The sequence below is a fragment of the Rutilus rutilus genome (genome assembly GCF_951802725.1).
Source record: "Rutilus rutilus genome assembly, chromosome: 2".
Lineage (NCBI taxonomy): Eukaryota > Metazoa > Chordata > Actinopteri > Cypriniformes > Leuciscidae > Rutilus > Rutilus rutilus.
In genome coordinates this window covers 40171611-40191726 of record NC_140210.1, presented here as the reverse complement: position 1 = coordinate 40191726, position 20116 = coordinate 40171611, and the positions used below count along the sequence as shown (strand labels likewise).

General features: G+C 38.1%; 3 protein-coding genes across 3 annotated transcripts; 2 read left to right on the top strand and 1 right to left on the bottom strand.

Moving 5' to 3' along the window:
• Window positions 1-227: 227 nt before the first annotated feature.
• On the top strand, window positions 228-10216 carry LOC311285982 (putative E3 ubiquitin-protein ligase HERC4). Its single transcript, XM_084401925.1, has 24 exons — window positions 228-502; window positions 661-781; window positions 871-947; window positions 1068-1289; window positions 1639-1730; window positions 1831-1961; window positions 2098-2225; window positions 2318-2388; window positions 2490-2596; window positions 2921-2980; window positions 3068-3173; window positions 3253-3442; window positions 3524-3687; window positions 3777-3851; window positions 3948-4046; window positions 4171-4239; window positions 5574-5726; window positions 5813-5953; window positions 6047-6213; window positions 6304-6367; window positions 6449-6507; window positions 9288-9471; window positions 9550-9649; window positions 9770-10216. Exons 1-24 carry the CDS (start codon window positions 289-291, stop codon window positions 9982-9984), a joined length of 3009 nt encoding a protein of 1002 aa, XP_084258051.1. The 5' UTR covers window positions 228-288; the 3' UTR covers window positions 9985-10216.
• Window positions 10217-11050: 834 nt separating this feature from the next.
• Window positions 11051-15363, top strand: zp3c (zona pellucida glycoprotein 3c). The gene is made up of 8 exons (XM_084401927.1): window positions 11051-11912; window positions 12726-12838; window positions 12933-13036; window positions 13434-13608; window positions 14265-14391; window positions 14483-14571; window positions 14939-15015; window positions 15101-15363. The coding sequence occupies exons 1-8, from the start codon at window positions 11094-11096 to the stop codon at window positions 15247-15249; spliced, it is 1653 nt and encodes a 550-aa protein (XP_084258053.1). The 5' UTR covers window positions 11051-11093; the 3' UTR covers window positions 15250-15363.
• LOC311285983 (inositol 1,4,5-trisphosphate receptor-interacting protein) lies at window positions 14573-17784 on the bottom strand. The gene is made up of 2 exons (XM_084401926.1): window positions 17647-17784; window positions 14573-17386 (listed from the first exon to the last, which is right to left on the bottom strand). Exon 2 carries the CDS (start codon window positions 17383-17385, stop codon window positions 15442-15444), a length of 1944 nt encoding a protein of 647 aa, XP_084258052.1. The 5' UTR covers window position 17386; window positions 17647-17784; the 3' UTR covers window positions 14573-15441.
• Between the last annotated feature and the right edge of the window lie 2332 nt (window positions 17785-20116).

The window sequence follows — 20116 nt, the reverse complement described above, 5'->3', positions numbered from 1 at the left end:
GAGAAAAACACGCTGAATATACTTGGTTGAAATATCCCTTTAAGTTTTTGTTTCGTTTTCCAATTAACTGTCCTCATTACTCAACTAAATTCCTCATTCCTTTTCTTTGTTGTTCGTTTTTTTAGCTATTCACTCTATTGAAAGCATCATTGTAGATTATGTTTCCGAAACAGTTTCACTTAGTGGGAAATCGACCAGGTTTCGTTTAGGCTGAAACCAACCTTGCTTTCAGTTTAATATGAGAGTGTTCTTCAGTCAGCTGGAGTCTTTGGTCCATCAGCTGTGAACATGTTGTGCTACTGGGGACCGCAGGTCAGAGAGGGCTTCGGTCTCTCACAGCCTGACAAAGTCAAAAATGGCAAATGTGGAATACGATCCGTGTGTCCGAAATCAGCAGTTCAGGACATGTCAGCTGGAAGGAGTTTTGTTGGATTTATCAGGAATGGGAAGGTCTCGGTCCTGAGATTGCGCGGTGAAAACTGTGATCACGATGGAAAACTAGGTATGAAAGCCTGCAATAAATGAAACTATTTTATTTGTTAAAATGATCATTACAATACAATGTAAGATAAATGTCATATGTATTATGAAAACATGTTTGTTTGTATGTTTACAGTCTGAATAGAAGTTGAACTGATGAAAATATTGTATTCACTCCAGAGCCACTACAGCTGAAGAAGGACAGAATCAGATTCAGATCGATTGTCTGTGGAGGAGCTGGTGCGGTTCTTCTTGCTGATGGAGGAAAAGTTCTCTTTATGGACAAATCTACTGTGTGCCGGTATGTTTATGTAGGCATTACAGTATAAATGACCATACATGATAATAACAAATATACAGTATTTCTGACAGATTGTCTTTTCTCTGCAGTCCTCTTAAAGGTCTGGAAAACAGGCAGGTGATTCAGATCGCGTGTGGAGACCAGCATTCAATGGCACTAACCAAGGGTATTCACAACCATTTCATCTAAAAGCTGATGTTTTGTTTTAATCTTTTGACTTCTTATGATTGACATGAATTGATAGGCATTTGAGTGTGGATATACAGAGCTGTTGTTGGTCTTTCAGATGGTCAGCTGTTCGTATGGGGTGATAACACTCACGGTCAGCTGGGTTTGGAGAAAGAACAGCCCAGCTCTCTGTCAGCTCAACCCGTGAAGAGTCTGTGTGGGATCCCACTGGCTCAGATCAGCGCTGGAGGAGACCACAGCTTTGTGTTGTCTCTCTCTGGAGTCGTGTTCGGATGGGGAAAGAACTCGGCTGGACAGCTGGGCCTCGGAGACACTACAGGTCTGAATATTTCATCATGTAACTAAACCAATGATGCAAGGAGGAGATCCAGTCAGAATGATTAAGTCAAATTTTATTTCTTAACAACAGAAAATCAAATAATAAATGAAGAGTAAAATTAATTAATTCATAATCAGGATTAAAAGTTTAATAAAGAAACATAAATGAATAGTTAAAATCACTTCTAATATTTCTAAGTAAAATATAATTAACACACTGAGTATAATATTCTTGCTTAAAGATAAGTGGTAGAGTGATCTCTCGTAGAAAAGACGGGTTGCGAAGGAATACTGTGTAAAATCCATATCAAAGCATTGGAAGTGAGGAATTTACTGTTTTTCCACCACAGACAGACTCGTCCCAACGGTTGTAAATAGTCTGAACCGAAAGAAAACTGTGTCCATCTCATGTGGAGGGGAACACACTGCGACTCTATCAAAGGTAGTGTTTTGTAATATTTTATATATCCATATTATAAATAATACTATATTTAGCATACAATAAACTGGACAGAAAATGTAGTGAATAGTTTGTGTTACAGGGCGGCACAGTATTCACATTTGGATCAGGAGGTTTTGGCCAGCTTGGGCACAACTCATTTGAAGACGAACATCATCCGCGGGTGGTTGCTGAACTTTGGGGATCTAAAGTGTCACAGGTCACATGTGGGAGGTAAACTAGACTTTTCATAAGCAATCAGTGTTTCAGTGCGGTAGTGCAGATTTCTTTTTATTTCCTCACATGGTTAACATGTCTAACGTTTGAAATCAGCTCAATGATTAGGCATTTGATTCTTTCTTGAATAAAGACGTCACACACTCGTATCAGTCGAATCGTCAAAGCTGATCTATTCATTTGGATGTGGGATGCAAGGGAAGCTGGGAAATGGAGAAATGATTAAGCAGTCTGTGCCTTTCCCTGTGGATCTCTCAACTGGTAGATAAAATGATCTTTTAACAGTAGATTATTTTGTTTTGAATATTTTATATTCATGATGTTGCTCTGAACTAAATGTTTGTTGCACACAGAATGTGATCATAAATACACATTTGAAAAACTCATCGCTGGGGAGAATCATTCCTTTGCCTTGTTTTTCAAAGTAAGACAGGCAGTTTTCATTCATAATGCTGATTCATTTGTTTTACATACCAATTATTGCTGCATTGTGATTAATTATATTTACTTTTCTGTATTTTGTAGAAGCTCGAAAGTAAGCCAAAATCCAATCGCAGAGGGGTTTTGACATTAAATGACAGAATGATTGACCGATGGGTGTCTAGAAGTGATACATGGCCAACAATAAAGAAGTGAGTGTTTGCCTTAGCTTCTGTTCATGTGATTTTTTCATGGTATTGTTATAAATCCAGTGTACAGCATTTGTGTGCGCTCTTAAAATATTGTGAAAAAACATGTGGTGTGTGTCGTGACCTTAATGCATTTGTCCTTCTTTTAAAACTTAATATTAAATAGCAGAAAAATCAGATAGTATTGATTTTATATAATGTTTACACAATTTAGTATGTGAATCTTAGGATTCTTACTTTTTAATTTAATTAGAGATTGTGTTGTTAAGCAATTTAATATATTAGAGCATATAAATGGACTAAAAAGTATTGTTTTGTTGTTTACAGGGAAATAAACACAGTGTTCTCCTCTGCTGCTTCTCTGAATGGAAGTTTCCTCAAAACAAGGTAAAATTAGGTAGTCTTATCTAGTCATTTCTGTGCCTAAAATCACTCCTTCCATCACAGATTTTATGTAATGTTCTGTCTTTGTAGTTGTGATGAACATTATCAGACTTCTGTGGAGCATTGTGGATTGGATTTTGATCTGGTTAAAACATCCTTTGCAAAGTTATTAGAGGATAAACGGTCGATATCTGAGGTAATGATGAATCAAATGTTTTTAAATGTTCATTACATTTTAAACAGTGAGATGCAGTTGATGGTTTTCCGTACCTCAGGTGGTGAAGGTAGTTCAACAGAAACTGTTGCCAGGTCTGAATCCAAATCCAGCTGGTGTGGAAGCTCTGAGACTTTACCTTCTCCTCCCTGAGCTCATCGCAGGACTCCAGAAACAACAAAGAACTGAACTTGCTAAAGCACTGGCCTCCAAAATCCTTGATCTGAATCCTGCTGCTCGCAAAGTGTTAGGTAAAGCTGGAGGACATTTACATCCTTTGTGTTTTTTGGCCTTGTTGTATTTATCTAAGTATTTGTATGATATATCCTCAGTGACGTACTGGTCCAAACTCCCCAACGATTGGCTCAAAGGCTTGGTGAAGTTGTTTCAGAAAGAATGTGCTGAGCTGATTGACCAGATTTCTCGCGGTGAAACCGAGCATGACTTTACTAGACGCTTGCAGAACTTTTTGCAGATACTTCAGATGCTCTATAAGGTGCCTTTTTTAAACATTTGATCTCAAGATAAAATGTAACCTTGTCATTGTATAATAGTTGTTTATACTTAACTGTCTCTGTTGTGAAGGTCTGTTGCACTAACCACAATGACATCACAAACAGTGATTTCATCATTCATGAGATCAACGAATTCCTAAATACGGTGAGAACCAAAGCAATAGTGAATTCTGTGTCACAAAGATATTTTTGGACAACAAACCAAAATACCAGAAATTTCTCTTTATCTTTACATCAATAGCTGCAAGCCACCGTGGCAGACCTGCAAGATATGTTTATTAGCTTTTGGCTCACAGAAGAAGATTTAGATGACATAGTGAAATTGAAAGATTACTACTTTGTGAGTATTGAAGTCTTCTGTCATGATACAAACGAATATTTCAGTGAGATTTGCATGACATTTTTAACGTTCTGTGTTCAATAACTAACAAATCTTAAAGTACTTCCATGGATTTTTCTTTCAGGGAATTATTGATGTATTGGTCAAGTTCCCTTTTGCAGCTGACACCGTATCTAAACGGACAATGTTTTGTGTAAGTCAGAGATGGATGTACATATGCCATACATACAGTACATATGCAAAATAACAAACCTGTATGATGTTCTTTCTTATGTGGGACACAAAATACACTCTTAGGCGCTGTTTACACTTAGTATTAAAGGGATACTCCACTTTTTTTGGAAATAGGCTCATTTTACAACTCCCCCAGAGTTAAACAGTTCAGTTTTACCGTTTTCGAATCCATTCAGCCGAGTTTCTGATATTTAGAAGAATATCAGTAACCAGACAGTTTCTGGTCTCATTGACTTCCATAGTATATATTTTTTCCTACTATGGAAGTCAATGAGACCAGAAACTGTCTGGTTACTGATATTCTTCTAAATATCAGAAACTCGGCTGAATGGATTCGAAAACGGTAAAACTCAACTGTTTAACTCTGGGGGAGTTGTAAAATGAGATTATTTCCAAAAAAAGTGGAGTATCCCTTTAAGATCAAAAGTTCAAAGAAATCAGGACAGAAGTGGTTGAAAGTGGACAAAAGAGACGGATTAAAACACCAGGTGTAAATGGGAATGTGTTTCCCTAATCTTGTGATCCAATCGCCCAAAACGCATCTTAACACCAAGTGTAAAAAGGGCCTTGTGGCTATTCAAACCACGTGAGCATCTTCACTATGAAAGCAATCTGGTCCAATGCGTTTTCGAATACCTCTAGAAGTGGTCGAAAGTGGACAAGCTCAAAACGTTTTAGACCCTGTTTACACCCGTTTAGCTTAGCGCCCAAAACGCATCTTAATACCAGGTGTAAACAGGGCCAAAGAAAAAAAAGATTCAGTGGGGTTCTATATAGAGCCCTAGGGTTCTTGACTCAATTTTAAAGAACCCTTTACGCCAAGAAGGTTCTATAAGGAGAAATGTCTTAAATAATTGCATACTCTCATGTTATTTAATTATTTTCTAGTGATAAAGTATGTTTACAAGCTGTTTGAGTCATACATTTTTTTTTAAATTAAAAAATGAATTAAAACTAAAGTAATTAATTGAAACTAAATCCATAAAATGATCTCATATTGGGAGCCCGTAAAAGGTTATGAAGTGCCTGACGGAACACTTAAAGGTTCCATATAGAACCTTTTCTTCTAATAGTGTATAGATTTTGAGAAATTCCTTTTTTTTGGACCACTCAATGGAGGTCAATGGGCATCAAAACTGTCTGGTTACCAGCATTATTCAGAATACTTGTGTTCTGCAGAAGAAAGAAAGTCATACAAGTTTGGAATGACACAAGTGTGAGTAAATGGTGACAGAATTTAAATTTTTTTGGTGGATTACCCCTTTAAAGCTAACATAATTATACTCTTCTTAGTGCTTGCAGGATGAGTCCACAGGGAGCTTTCCTGACCAAGAGATGTTCATGTTTAATTGCAACAATGTGTTGCGTGTAAACAGGGACTCACTGTTGACAGACACGCTAAAGTATCTCAAACAACAAACCCACTCATTTTTAAATCTATTCAAGGTAAAAGAATTACAGAATTGAAATCAGAGCTGAAATATCTGATATTGCATTTTACCTTTACACTGATGAAAACGTCTCCTGTACAGGTGGTGTTCATCGGGGAGAATGGAATAGATGGGAGTGGCTTATCGGCAGAATTCTTCTCCCTCCTTTCCAAGTCTCTTCTCAAATGGGAGAAAAAGGTGCTGGAGGTCCATGAGAATTCTTTGGTTTGGTTCAATCCTGATGTAAGCTCTACACCAAACACTCCTTATTCCTAGGCTTCTTATGTGGTCTGTCTTCCATATCTCATATGTGCTACGATGCTTGTGTCTTTTCAGCGCACGCAGTGTAATAAGGATTTTTACTATCTTGGCGTTATCTGTGGAATGGCGCTGTACAACCATCATTACGTGAACATTGACTTCCCACTGGCCTTGTTCAAGAAACTCCTCCAGCTGAGTCCCACTCTGAATGATCTGGAGGAACTGTCCCCTGTGGAGGCCAGGTAAACCATTTGATTTTACACATTTTAAGTTTCCCAGTGCTTTTACAGAGCTGATCATGGTTTAATTGTATTTTATGAATCCCACATTAGAAGTCTGAAAAGCCTTCTCGAGGAAGATGAGGACGTCGTGGATATACTCTTTTTGGATTTCACAGTAATACAGTCTATATTCACTTGTATAAAAGTGTACACAGCTGTTGTTTAAATGCTTACATGAGCCATTTACCTCTTTCAGGTCAAAGGGCAAGAGCTCATTCCAAACGGAGGTCAAATTCCAGTGACCAAAGTTAATAGGTAGTGTATCACTTGTTTAAAGCATAACTCTCGCCAAAATGCAACCTAGGGTCTTTTTGTTAATCTGCCCGAGGCAAGCTTTCGTTTAAAATAATTAGAATGGAGACGCCACTTTTAAGATTGACCGTATTTTCGTTTTCGGTCAGATTGCCTTTTGAATGGGAGTGCTTGGGGCACTTCTATGATAGCATCAAAATCACTATTTTTAAAACACTAAGAAGCCTCGACACAACATGAAACTTTGCTTGAAGTATCACCAGGAGCTCTACACATGAACTCGAGCATTGACAACATTGTTTGTGTACACAGAGTTTACTAAAGAGAAAGATTTTGAACAACTCACTGCAGCTGTGTCCGCCGGCATTTTGTTAGTCAAAAATAGTCGATCTCCGAATGCAACGTTACAGGGAGGAGAGTAAAGATGGAAAGCTCCTAAAGCTTAGTTCCATATAAATTCACGGATAATTTGTTGTTTTGTCTGTAGTGAAAATCAATATTGACCTTGTATTTGAAAAAGGATCCTCATATAAGAAGCAATACTAAAATTCAGAGTCCATTCATTCGCATTCGGAGATCGACTATTTTTGACTGTCAAAATGCCGATGACCAGAAACAACAACAGCTGCAGTGAGTTGTTCAAAACCTTTCTTTTTAGTAAACTCTGTGTACACAAACAATGTTGTCAATGCTCGAGTTCATGTGTAGAGCCCCTGGTGATACTTCCAGCAAAGTTTCATGCTGTGTCGAGCCTTCTTAGTGTTTTAAAAATAGCGATTTTTATGCTATCATAGAAGTGCCCCTAGCACTCCCATTCAAAAGGCAATTTGACCGAAAACTAAAATACGGTAAAACCAGAGAATGTCTAATAGGAAGAGAATTGGCACTCTCTGCTTACTTCCGGTTTCTGGACTGGCTGCAGTAACACGTCTCTGTCCATGCGGGGGCGCTCGCAGGCGAGTGCAGAATGAATGGAGGTCTATGGCGAAAAACCCTCAAAATCCACTTTTCTCAGGATATAATTTTTTGTCTAGTAATTTGAATGTTGTATTCGAAAGGCGATGCAAAGAAATTACACATTGCTGGGTGTTAGATTTTTTAGAGTCTCTTATTTGGTTTAAAAAGTCTTTTAAAATGTCAATGACAGAATGCTGACGTCATTAGCAGAATGCTAGCGTGTTATGGGCAACAACAACTCAACCTGTAAGAAATCAAAAGGACATAAGTACTCCTTCATTCAACTTTCGACCTATAACCCATGTTGAACTTGCAAAACCTACAATAAAATCTGAGATTTCACAACGGCAATCGGGTGAAAGAGATACATTTAGCCGTCTAGCCCCATTGACTCCCATTCATTCTGCACTCGCCCGCGATCACCTCCAGTGGAATTCTAATGGAACTGCAACCAAGGTCGATACAATGGGGCTAATAGGAAGTGCCAAGGCTCTCCGTAGACGGGCTCTGGTAAAACTTAAAAGTGTCATTTCCATTCTAATTATGCTTTTAAACGAAAGTTTGCCTCGGGTAGATTAACAAAAAGACCCTAGGTTGCATTTTGGCGAGAGTTACGCTTTTACTAACCTCATCCTTCCCTCGCACTCCGTAACAAATACTTCCCTCGCAGGTAAAAATGACCCGAACATTTTTTTTTTTCAGAAAGTTTATTTCATTTCATTTTGATAATATTTTTTCCGACTATCTATCTATCCGTCTGTCTGTGTCTGTCTGTCTATCTATTTATCTGTCCCTCCATCCATATTTTTGTCTATCTATCTATCTATCTATCTATCTATCTATCTATCTATCTATCTATCTATCTATCTATGCATCCGTCCATCCATCTGTCTGAATATCTATCTTAAAGGGATAGTTCACTTTGAAATTAATTTTTGATATGTTTTAGCTTACCTCAATATCTTTTTATATTTTTAGGTCAAACCGTTCTTGTCTGTCAGTCATATAATGCATGTCGATGGTCACTGTCTCAAAACACAAGCACAGAGTCCAAATTAAAACAATTCCCCACGTCCAAATGAAACAATTCCCCATCATAAGTACACATTGATGGCCTAAGACACGAAACGAGCGGTTTGTGTGAGAAAACGAACAGTATTTATATCGGTGTTATCTCTTGAAAACAGCACACGTCCAAATGATCTGACGGCGCGGGCGGGTATAGATATATAAATAGATGTCGCCTTGGCTACGGTTTCGTTCCAATGAACTGCAGTAGCGAAGGCGACTCTAGTGCATACATCTATACCCGCCAGCGGGCGGGTATAGATGTATACACTAGATGTCACTTGGCTACGGTTTCGTTCCAATGAACTGCAGTAGCCAAGGCGACATCTATGTATATATCTATACCCGCCCGCGCCGTCAGATCATTTGGACGTGTGCTGTTTTCAAGAGATAACAACGATATAAATACTGTTCGTTTTCTCACACAAACCGCTCGTTTCGTGTCTTAGGCCATCAATGTGTACTTATGATGGGGAATTGTTTTAATTTGGACTCTGTGCTTGTGTTTTGAGACAGTGACCATCGACATGCATTATATGACTGACAGACAAGAACGGTTTGACCTAAAAATATCAAAATTGAAACTGCTGCTGAAACAAAGACACCTACATCTTGGATGCCCTTGAGGTAAGCTAAAACATATCAAAAATTAATTTCAAAGTGAACTATCCCTTTAACTCTTCAAGACAGCCAGACTTTTTGATTTTATTACACATCTCTCAAGCTTGTCTTGATTTTATTTTATTTATTTTTTGCAGACAGAAGTACGTGGATTTGTATGTGGACTTTGTTTTCAACAAGTCTGTGAAGAATCAGTTCAAGTATTTTTCAAGAGGTTTCTCTGAGGGCTGCCCGCTCGATATCTGGAGCATGTTCCACCCTGAAGAACTGCAGGAGCTTCTCCACGGCTCCCCTAAATATGAATGGCAGGAGCTTCACCAGGTAAATGTATTAGCAGAACTTGCAAATTTGTTAAAAGAATTTAACAAGTATTTAAGACTTTATCTGCTCTGTCTTCAGTCTGCTTCCTATGAAAGATGTTCTGCCTCTGATGAGCTTATCATGAACTTCTGGACTGTTTTCTTTGAGTTCTCTGAAGAGAACAAGAAGAGGTTTCTGAGTAAGCTTAAACATGAATTTATTTATTTAAGAAAAATGTATGCATCTACAACATCATATGGACATTTAAGGATTGTTATTTTTATTGCCTCACATCCTCGCTCTACCTATTTTTCTTCAGTGTTCTTGTATGGATCGGACCGTGTACCTGTGGGAGGTTTCTCAAAGCGTTCTCTGAAGATTTATCAGTTAGACGATCCTGATCCAGACCACCGTTTGCCAGAGGCCCAGACCTGTTTTGGCAAATTAATTCTTCCCAAATACAGCAGTATCAACACACTTCGCAACAAGCTAGTACATGCAATCCACTTTTGTGAGGTTTTTGGACGAGGATGAACATCCCTCAATGTTCCAAACCTCCAAGGTTCCTCAAAATATACAAAATAAGCGTATGTTGTTAAAACTTGTAGGTTATCTGTTTTTAAAATGTTACATGAACTATGTGATTCTTTCCCTGAGCATCTTTCAGTCACAAGTTTGAAATATAGATGCAACACAGTTCAGTCGATTTAAATATTTATCTTAAAACTGTAAATAATTGTAAATAAACAGTATAGATGTCAGAATTACAGTATGAATATTGTGTTTTTATATATTTTTAAATGACCTTTCATTGTTCATGTGTTACAGATGGGGGAATAACTGAAATAAGGCATTTTGTTATTATTATTATCATATATAATATGATGCATTGATGCATGTATTCTGGTATGTCACCTCATGACCTTATTATATGTCCTGTTATTTGGTGGTTCTTCAAATCTTCAAAAATTAAGTGTTTCTTAATTGCTTTGACTCAATTCTCAAATGAGGAATATTTTCTCTCAAAACAAATAAGCTAAGATTGCTGAACAACAATTTGTTTCTTGGTCACATTAGATTTGAATTTCTCATTGATTTAAGCAAATTGCATGTTTTGGCACATGTATGCAAAAGTGTCAGTGTCAACAAAAAAAGAGAAAAAACATGACATTTGAAAATATTACCATGGTGAAAAAAACACACATTTTGACCAGTGTGGCTCACACACGATGACAAAAGCACTTTTTTTGTTTTGGTGGCATTGGCCAATTTACTGACACAATAACTATCATGAAATAAACGTTTTGGATGTTACATTTTGCAGACATGATGCAATAGAATTGTTGCAGCAGAAATAGTTGTGACATTTGCACTTACAGTTTAGAGAATTTTACGACTGTTAAAAAATAAAATAAAAAAATATTGCAAAAGAAGAGATGAAGTCTTATATAGGCAGGTGTTTTTTTCTGACTAATGCAATACCAGCTTTATCCAGCAGACGTCAAACTTGTCCTGTTTTTGGTGGAGCTCGTTCAGGTTTGATTCAATTAACAGCAGGTGTTTCTTGTCACACTGATGTTGCTACTACAAATGTCCTGAGATGGAGGGACAGCCTCAGAGAATTAAGCAAAGAAACGGTAGAGATGTGGCTGAACTGTCTTCTGGTTGTTTTTCTCAGCTCTAATCATTTAGTATACTCGCTCCAATCTGAAGATGCTGACACTGATATTGATATTGATATTGACCTTGACCCAGAGGAGGAATGGGAGTCGATGGAACGTTTCACACTAAGCCCAGATGATGATGATGATGATGATGATGACGACGATGACGATGACGACAGTGGTGACAGTGATGGATTTATGCCACAATTCAAAGCTGGTTCACCGGACTCAAAACCATTTCATGTCAAAACCGATTTACCAGACTCAAAAACAGTTCAAGACAAATACAGTTTATCAGGCTCAAAACCATTTCATGTCAAAACCGATTTACCAGGCTCAAAACCATTTCATGTCAAAACCGATTCATCAGACTCAAAACCAGTTCGAGACAAAAACGGTTTATCGGACTCAAAAAGATTTCAAGTCAAAAACGGTTTATTGGCCTCAAAACCACTTCTTCCGCTAACGCTACCGGGGTCGGTACGTATACAGGCATCTATGCTGTATAAAGAACTTTTCACCCCAGAAAGGGACAGTAGGCTTAGGCCTGTGCCTCCGCTGCTCAGATCAATACTTCTGGCCGAAACGGCCGATGTGAAACCTAAGAAACCTGTCTCTGATCCGAATATCGAGGTGATGTGTTACATGGACCGGATTCACGTGAAAGTGCGGAGAAGTTTGTTTGCCGACCCCAGCGCATGGAAAAACCTGAAGCTAGGAACGTGTGCTGTCAACAAAGGCTCAGATACTCATTATCACTTTTTGTACTATCTGAAAGGATGTGGCATACAACGAGGGGTAGGTGACGGCATTTTCTTTTTATCGCTTCCCCCCTCCACCCCCGTCAATAGACCTTATTCAGAGCAGCGCCATGGCAGGTATGAAAGCGAGGCTGTGTTTTCAATGGCATCACACAGCTCATTTTGTCTGAGAAATTTCTCTGAAAGATATTTTTGTAGTGTTTCGTCAGCGGAACAATCCAAAAACACTGTACAACCCCATCCCTCACGGCCAAGCTTTCATCCCCTTTAAAAATCAAAGATGGCTCTGCTGTGAATGGACCCTTTTATGACCATAGACTATGACGCGTTTTAACAGTCATCATCAGCATCGTAAGTCATGTAAAGGTTTTATATTTTCAAATTTTAAGTAGCCTACATTTATAATACTATACTTAGTATAAGTTTTATATTTTTATAAATAAGATTATTATACTTTTTTCTATATATATATATATATATATATATATATATATATATATATATATATATATATATATATATATATATATATATATATATATATATATATATATATATATATATATATATATATACGCTGCTGAGGGTGTTTCTAATACAGTGGCTGTCGGGAGTGACAGTAAAGTTTTGACATTTCTCTCTTTGACTGCTGTTATCAATCTCTCTATTTTTCCCTCTTTTGGAAAGTTGTAAAAACACTGTTGGAGTTATTTTGCTTTCTGATGAAATGGGAACACAAATATTTTTAATGTAGTCTCTCACTCACTGCTATAGAAGTTTACCCATGTAAAGTGAAAAGGGTCGAGTCAAATGCACTTTTTTGGTGATGTGATATATCGTTTTATTTCAGGAGGATGCAGATCGTGTGATTTACTCGAACATGCTCCACTATATGTCAGATGACACCGATCTGATTGTGAGGGAACAGCCGTTTAGGGTGCCTATTCGATGTAGCTACACAAAGTAAAAAATGGTTTAAATTTCTAGTAGGCTACATTTTTAAAGCGTTAATTGTGTTAAATGTAATTGAGTGGCTTCTTTTGTTTCTCAATTTAAGGTTCCATCGCTCTTATAAGGTAGGATTCTTACCCCACATAGCAGGTGGAATCTTGCACAAGACCATACATACTCAAACAGGGCCCACACTTGATGCAATGGATGGTATGTTATAAGTAATCTGTTTTCACTTTCAAGTAACTTATGTTGTAATGTACCTGTAAATTCCTTTTCTAGCTGAATTTTTATATATATATATATATATATATATATTCAAAAGTTTGGGTCACAGTTAGACACTTGGAAGAGAATTAAAAAATCACTCTTACCTTTTCTTTGTGAGGTAACTTTACAACTTTGTCATGCTGAACACAAAGCTCTATAAACCGCTGTACAGCTCATAATACAAATGCTACAAGTGCCTCACAGTGTGTTTGTTTGGGACTGGTCAAAACTATATTTTGTGACTAATCACCATTATGCCACAAATTCTGTAGATTGAGGTTAGTTTGTACTGAACTGGTAATATTACGTATGAAAACTGATTTGTTTGTGCCTTCAGCGTCTTGGAACTTGCTTCCGGCTGGCCAGAGCTTTGACCTTGGAAAACCTGTCTGCTTTGAAGCTAAAAGTCCCAGCAGGGGAACAAGAAAACGACTGTACCTGAACAGTTGTTTTGTCACTTCCAGTCCAAGCGCTTGGTCGGCGGATAAATATTCTGTTGTTGAGAATTATGGGTAAATATATCTACATGCTTATTTATAAAACGAAACAAGCACATTGTTGCGTTTTAAATACCATTAAGGTTGACTGTAGGTTAGATTTACTTTGTTCGGTTCATAGAGCTTCATGATTCAGGATAAACTAAACAAAATACCCTCAAATTTACTAGAGGTTCTGACAAAATGATAATTGCTGCAGTCTATTTAAAAAAGCTTAATTTGAATGTCCAATTTAAAAAAAAAAAAAAAAAAAATTGGTTTGAATTATTCGATTATTTTAAACTTCACTTGTTTCATTACTGGATGAGTCCGCATTTTGAAACTAATGTCTTGAATTCAGTGACAAATACAGTTTAACGATCACATGCTGGTGTAATGATGTAATTGATACAATCGTTATTTTAAGAGTCAAGTTACTCCAAAGGTGTGGGGTTTTTTTTTTTTTTTTTTTTTTTTGTGTAGTACAGTAGACTGTTTATATCCAAACTAATCACAAAAGTACTGGGATAATTTGAATGTTTGTAATCAGCAAATCTTTAAGAATGCAGGTGTTTAATTTGAGATCGGAATCTTAACGATTAATTGTGCAGCTCTATTGTTTTACTTGGTTATGTTGTGGTAAAGCGAGATTATTGGAATTTTCATTTTGTTCCAACTTTATCTCTGTATAGATGCCTGGTGGACAGTAAGAAAAGCGCTCTGACAAAGTTCTACACCAGTGATGACATGATGACTGTGAGACTTTGTGTGGGAGCTTTTCTGTTTAAAAACATGGTTTCCCTGCCACAGTCCACAAAGGTATAAAATGTGTTTTTTTTTTTTTTTTTTTTTTTTTATATACATGTTTGGCTTGTTGACCTTCTTTAAAAATCCCCTCTTTTCTTGATAGACCATGTATTTGCATTGTGAGTTGGACTTTGGACCAGAGACTCCTACACCTAGTGCCAAGTCATGCATGTATAACAAACACACCAAGATGTGAGTTTACAAGCACAAATTTATTCCCAAAATTTCTTTTCCAATGATGGGATCTCCCGTGCATATCGAGAGTAAAGGTGCAGCAAGCAAACACTGTTATTTAAAATGACACAAACAAACAAGCCCCTACTCCAATGGATCACACCCCTATCTTGATAGCTCTGACTCCAAATTCATGAACAGCAATGCACAGGCAACCATCCCCCATGACCCCCCCCCCCCAATGAGTGGACACGCCCATTACTGCTGATTGGCTACAAGTGTTTTAGTGCTCTGTCCAATTCACTTTTATCAGCATTTCTCAAAAAATCGCTTATTGTACCTTAAGACTTTAAATGTATCCATGACTGTAATTTGTGTGCTTTAGGTGGACTGAGCTGTACGGTGATGATTCTGTCTGTAAATGCTGTGCATCTCATTGTCCTGCTTCTCCAAGGGTGTCTGGTCAGTGATAGATTTGTTTCCCAAATGAAGTTTGATTTGCTCGAATTGCTTTCTCGCTGACAAATGTTTTTCTGTCTCTTAACAGGTAAGTCATTGATCACCAGTGAGTCCTGGGAATTGAAGATGGGAAGGGAATTGAAGATGGGAAGGGAAACCCCATCACCAGAGGAGCCCATGCTGGAGTTCCCTTTAGATGGCAATGATGAGTCTTCCTGGGAATCAGATGATTATTAAGAGGATGTCTTTTACAGATGGCAGACGTTTTAAGTTGGATCATAGAATGACGCTGTTATAGTCCATGTGGTTATGCCTTGTCAAGCTAATGTAATAAAACTGAATTCATTAATACTTTCTGTTCCTTTTTTTTTTTTCATCCTAAGATAAACATTTGAAATGGCACATACAATCTCAAATTAAATGGTGCTTTTACAGAACATTTCTTACTGATCCATATTCGTGTATTAGCGCTGGCATGTTTCTAATCATCTCCATTAAGTGTCTGTTGGTTTTTAAGTATAGCTCATTGTTTGATAAAGGTAGAAACAAGTTAATGGGCTTTCCTGCTCTAAACTCTTCGGGAAATCCAATTTCAGTAGGAATTAAAGGGTTCCCAACCAGAGCGTGGTTAAACACTTTAGCGTTGATTTTCTGTTGGAGGAAAGTCAGCAGATCATTTAGCCTCAGAACTATCTGCTCAGGGTCCCAAGATGAGGGCGTGTTGACAAGAAGATGCAGCAGTGCGTTCTTCAAGTGGTAGCTTGTTAGCCCGCATTGTCCTGTCAGGTCAATTTGGTGTTTGTGTAGGAAGGAGAGGATCTGTAGACAATGAATATGGCAAGCATTGTCTGGAAGAGTTTTGGTTACATGCTTTAGGAGGGCGTTTTCGTAGCGTCCAAAACACATGGGCCAATGGGTATCAGAAAATGTGGCAGAGGGAAGATAGGAGATCAGATGTACCTCTGAGTCTTTAAACCTGACCACAGGAGTGAGGCTGAACAGGATGGCCTGTCCTGACCTAAACTTAACTTTGAGACTTCCAGGGTTTTCACGATTCTGGAATATTAGCTCAAACTCGTATTTGTGGCTGATCTCTTTCCATGCTTTCATAATGGCTGTTTTAAACCACTTCACAACATGTGTTTTTGCAAGATATGAGCTGTTCTCTTGGCATAGAAGGTCAATAATGTTACTTTCAGCCACATGATCCTCTTTTTTGTTATCTGGATGTAAAAGGCACAACATATCATCGTCATCTAGGTTGGAATTGTTGCAAGGGCAGATTGAACTGGCACTGCCTTTGACCATCTTGACTTTGCAATAGTGGTTGGTTGAAGAACCTCTACTTTCTTTCAAAAGCTCAAACTCGAAGCTATACAGCTTTGGTGGGATGATGGGTATGTGTATGTCGCACATGACGCTCTTCTTTGAAGCCCATTGCTCGTATAAGCTGCCAACGCCAACAAAGTCCGCAATCTCCAAGTCTGAACCTGCAGTGCTCATATTTCTCACGGTTTTCAGAAGGTCGTTCACAAAACCCTCTACAAACTCACAAGTTTGCCAGCTGTAACTGGGTGTAACCAGGACATGGAAGTTGGTTAAAGTCGTGTTATCAATATTAGAAGCTAGTGAGGAGATGCTCAGACATCGTGTCTTCCATTGTAGTTTGGAGGTTTTTTCCAGAACCTTTTTCAACACACGCAAAAATGAAATCAAGGAGAGTGTCTTCCAAAAGTACCAGCTTAAGGTGTCCTCTTGATCACTAGATTGTTTCTCTTGAGGTATCACTGTCAACCTTTCGCTTGAAGTTGTTGTTTTTTGGTCGATGAGTAAACCCTGATCACGATGGGTGTCAATCTGGTCGCTTTGTGGCTTTTCCGGCTGTGTCGCATCCCCCTGAGAGACATTCTGGTCCACAGTAGACCCTGACAGATCCACATTGACTTCTTCATGTGTTAGGCCTTCCTTTGGCATATGCACTGTCCATTTGTCTTTGTCAATATCCAATATTTCCTGGTCATCTGGTGCAAACGCCTTTTGGCGGAAGTCGTTTTGCTCTCCCACTGGGGACATTTGCTCCTCGTGCTGCACTGTGGTCTTGACATTTGGCGTAATTTGTTGAACATCTGACGTGTCCCCCTCTCTTCTTGGCATCCTGTGATGATTTTGTGGCACTTCCTGATTTGAATGTGGCAGTTCATTGGAAACAGCGTGCTCCCCTTGCTCCAGCTTTGCTCCCTCCTCCAGAAGAACAAGCTCATGGTTTTGCATGCTCCCTGTGATGTCGTCATCTTGGTCGTGAGAGACATTGTGATCCTTTGAGAGCAGCAGACTGATGACGATGACACACACACGTAGAAACGTGTCCTCCATCCTGTGAATGAAAAAAGTTTCTTCCTCTTCACAAAGGTGTATTTTGTCTATTGAAGTATTTGAAAAACCACAAGCTACATCATTACTGACAATAAAGAATAAAGTAACAATTGCGTAACAGGATGCTTTAGAAATAATCTAGTATAATATATTACTGCTCTGTAGTTCCGGTAGCACTTGTGTATGTCATTCTCAAATATTATTTAATTTACATTATCCTTATTGATTAATGCACATCTTTAATATCATAAAATAACTTACCTCTATACCTCTGTAATATCACACCTTTCAGCACAGAAAACAGAGACTCGGTGTAAAGCTGAAAAGATAAACAGGCTGAAAATGTTTGGGGTTTTTTGCTTCTCACACAGGATGTAGCCTACACTGTCAGAGTTTGAGTTTGACAACACACTTCCTGAATACAGAGGTACAACCCCTTCCTCTTTTTTAAATATACACCAGTGAGCGGTGACATACCTCTACATGCAAAGAAATATGCAAGTGTGAACGATTGCTCTGTTTGAACCAAAAAATGTAGTATGAATCACTCAGTTATTGACTGTTAATGCATGTAATCAGTAATGCTTATTAAACTATTTACTATTTATAAATAGGGCTGTTTTAATTACAGAACTGTTATAAGCAAATTAATTTCTTGAAATAAAAAGGGCAGGTGAAGTAAGATCTTGTAATAAAGAATGCGATGCATATTTTTCACCATTGTGATTAGTATACGACAAGATATATCGACATTTTATATATACAGATAGCTGAGGTTGATGTGTCTGTAATCAAGCATTTGCAAACTGTTTTTAATTAAAAACTTTGATATTGTCTTTAATGTGCTTTTAAGAGTCAGTTTGATACATATAATAATTATGATCCTTTAGCTATACCATCCTTTTAAAAACGTGGTTTAAATTAGTGATGTTATGGTGTTGTGCTGTTTTTGAAAAAATCGACTCCAGCTAAGGAGAAGAATCGATTCTAAAGCTTAGGAATTGATGAATCAATTTTTTTTCTTTTGACTGTCAGCTCAACCCTTAATATATACACTCACCTAAAGGATTATTAGGAACACCATACCATGTTTGACCCCCTTTCGCCTTCAGAACTGCCTTAATTCTACGTGGCATTGATTCAACAAGGTGCTGAAAGCATTCTTTAGAAATGTTGGCCCATATTGATAGGATAGCATCTTGCAGTTGATGGAGATTTGTGGGATGCACATCCAGGGCACGAAGCTCCCGTTCCACCACATCCTAAAGATGCTCTATTGGGTTGAGATCTGGTGACTGTGGGGGCCATTTTAGTACATTGAACTCATTGTCATGTTCAAGAAACCAATTTGAAATGATTCGAGCTTTGTGACATGGTGCATTATCCTGCTGGAAGTAGCCATCAGAGGATGGGTACATGGTGGTCATAAAGGGATGGACATGGTCAGAAACAATGCTCAGGTAGGCCGTGGCATTTAAATGATGCCCAATTGGCACTAAGGGGCCTAAAGTGTGCCAAGAAAACATCCCCCACACCATTTCACCACCACCACCAGCCTGCACAGTGGTAACAAGGCATGATGGATCCATGTTCTCATTCTGTTTACGCCAAATTCTGACTCTACCATCTGAATGTCTCAACAGAAATCGAGACTCATCAGACCAGGCAACATTTTTCCAGTCTTCAACTGTCCAATTTTGGTGAGCTCGTGCAAATTGTAGCCTCTTTTTCCTATTTGTAGTGGAGATGAGTGGTACCCGGTGGGGTCTTCTGCTGTTGTAGCCCATCCGCCTCAAGGTTGTGCGTGTTGTGGCTTCACAAATGCTTTGCTGCATACCTCGGTTGTAACGAGTGGTTATTTCAGTCAAAGTTGCTCTTCTATCAGCTTGAATCAGTCGGCCCATTCTCCTCTGACCTCTAGCATCAACAAGGCATTTTCACCCACAGGACTGCCGCATACTGAATGTTTTTCCCTTTTCACACCATTCTTTGTAAACCCTAGAAATGGTTGTGCGTGAAAATCCCAGTAACTGAGCAGATTGTGAAATACTCAGACCAGCCCGTCTGGCACCAACAACCATGCCACGCTCAAAATTGCTTAAATCACCTTACTTTCCCATTCTGACATTCAGTTTGGAGTTCAGGAGATTGTCTTGACCAGGACCACACCCCTAAATGCATTGAAGCAACTGCCATGTGATTGGTTGATTAGATAATTGCATCAATGAGAAATTGAACAGGTGTTCCTACTAATCCTTTAGGTGAGTATATATATATATATATATATATATAGATATATACATATATATATATATATATATATATATATATATATATACAGGTGCTGGTCATAAAATTAGAATATCATCAAAAAGTTGATTTATTTCTAGAATTCAACTTAACAGGTGAAACTAATATATTATAGACTCATTACATGCAAAATGAGATATTTCAAGCCTTTATTTGTTATAATTTTGATGATTGTGGCTTACAGCTTATGAAACCCACGAAATCAAAATCTCAGAAAATTTGAATATTACATGAAATCACACAGTAATTACACAGTGATACCATGGTCATTGAACCAGGTTTTGGTTATTTTTGGCAGTGTGGGCAGGTACAAATCCTGCTGGAAAATGAAGTCAGCATGAAGTGCTCTGAAAATGTCCTGGTAGACGGCTGCGTTGACTCTGGATTTAATAAAGCACAGTGGACCAAAGTCCTCTTTTCT